This window comes from Branchiostoma floridae, chromosome 3 (assembly GCF_000003815.2).
Source record: "Branchiostoma floridae strain S238N-H82 chromosome 3, Bfl_VNyyK, whole genome shotgun sequence".
Taxonomy (NCBI): Eukaryota; Metazoa; Chordata; class Leptocardii; order Amphioxiformes; family Branchiostomatidae; genus Branchiostoma; species Branchiostoma floridae.
The window spans coordinates 6,538,969-6,540,777 of NC_049981.1; the positions used below are offsets into that span (position 1 = coordinate 6,538,969).

General features: G+C 39.3%; 1 protein-coding gene across 1 annotated transcript in view; it reads left to right on the top strand.

Moving 5' to 3' along the window:
- LOC118411186 (neurogenic locus notch homolog protein 1-like) overlaps positions 1–1,809 on the top strand; it is a 19,268-nt gene that overhangs the window by 6,068 nt on the left and 11,391 nt on the right. Inside the window, exon 4 of the mRNA XM_035813264.1 lies at positions 1,108–1,233. Coding sequence (XP_035669157.1) covers positions 1,108–1,233 — 126 coding nt within the window. The remainder of the gene's footprint in view (positions 1–1,107; positions 1,234–1,809) is intronic.

Below are 1,809 nucleotides of genomic sequence, written 5' to 3' on the forward strand. Positions count from 1 at the left end.
TTGTTCCATTTCTACGATTTTCCAGCGATCCGGAGTCTGGTAGAGACTAGATTTTGGCACCACTGTACTGCATTTGCTCTTTGTTGCAAAACAACAACAACAACAATTCCGAGGCCGATTGCCCATGCTAAGATTTCTAATTCTAACTGATCATAATGTTTATACAAGATCTTTTGAACAGACTGTTTTTACAAACTGGGCCGATACGTTTCAACTAACAGATCACTAACTTCTTGAATCTTCTTAACTCTTAGGTGGTACATAAAGGAGCAGTTGGGCGTAGCCGTCAAACCATACGTGAATGGTAGTGAAATTCGGTGCTTTCAGTTGTAAATTAGTTAATCGGCAGAATAGCAGTGGCACGCGAGGGGAGTGGGGAGTTTTTCACAGCTTTTGTTTTGACTAAACAGTAGATGATAAATATGACACAGAATAACTTTGCGCAAAGCTTTGTATCGCTTACAACGCATATTGTAACAACAACAGTCCACAAATATTTAACCCATACAAGAGCGACGTGAAATTAAAAAGACAGCTTTTGTCTTGACCGCGTACGAAGTCCGTGGTTTATGACAAGACAAGCATATGCATGTACATGCAATACTTAAAATATTTGAGAAGTGTTTGCATGCTAAATGCATATTTTGGAAACACGTGGAAACCTATATGTTGTGATATGTTGTAATTTTTTCACATAAAATCACATTATTAGCTAGGACACCGGCAAATGTGAAATTATGTGAAACACGTTCACATAAAATAACATTTTGATCTGTTATGTGAAAATATGTGATTTCAACTTCACATAATTTCACATTCGCCTCCGTCCAGTTTGCAGAGTAAAACCGTTTCACATCCCTTCACATTTTAACACATTTTACATTCACATTTTTTGGGTCACGTTTTTGGGTTGTGCGATTTCACATAATCGATTCACATTTTTCGAAGGGTCACATTATTTCACATAGAAAAACATTTGACGATTCACATTTTGAAAATAAATCACATTTTGGGTTTCACATTTTTCTAAAGGAAGTCACATTATATCACATTTTCTTGGCATCGTGCACTAAATTCACATAATTTTCACATTTATGCACCTTGTAGTGTGCTCGCCCAACCCGTGCCACGCCCGGGCCACCTGCACATATATCACCCCTTCACTGGACGCAACTTGTACCTGTAACACAGGATATACAGGAGATGGTCGCGCTGACGGAACTGGATGTTCAGGTATTGTGGCAAAAACATGATGCTGGGATCTTGTTTTTGGGAATGTCTATGGGCTCCTTTAGTACGGTGATTTGATCATGTTCTATCTTTACCTTTGCCAGAATGGCTAAGGTTATGTTTTGGGCTTATGGGTCTGTCTGTGTGTGTGTTAACAGTATAACTCAAGAAGCCTTGGATGGATCCCGATAATATTTGGTAGGTGGGTAGGGGTCGGGAAAACAAAAGTCAAGTTCGATTATGGGCCCCCTAGCGGCTTGCTAAGGTACTGCAGCAGAATCTCAATTTTTGATATCTCGTCTTCTGGACATGCTGTGGTTATGATTTTTGAGTGGTAGATAGCCCTTGGCAGCCCTTGATAGCCCTTAAGTGCTGTAAGTTTGGACCCCCTAGCGGCTTGTTTGGAACTGCAGTCGCCGACTTCCTTTCAAAATTTGGACGAGAATAACTCGAGAACGTGCAGATGGATCGTCATGATTATTAGTATGTAGATAGCCCAAGTAACAATGTACAAAATAGAATACTAATTATGCAAATCAGTAAACTAATTTGCATAATTAATGAGGAAAGTTTATGAAT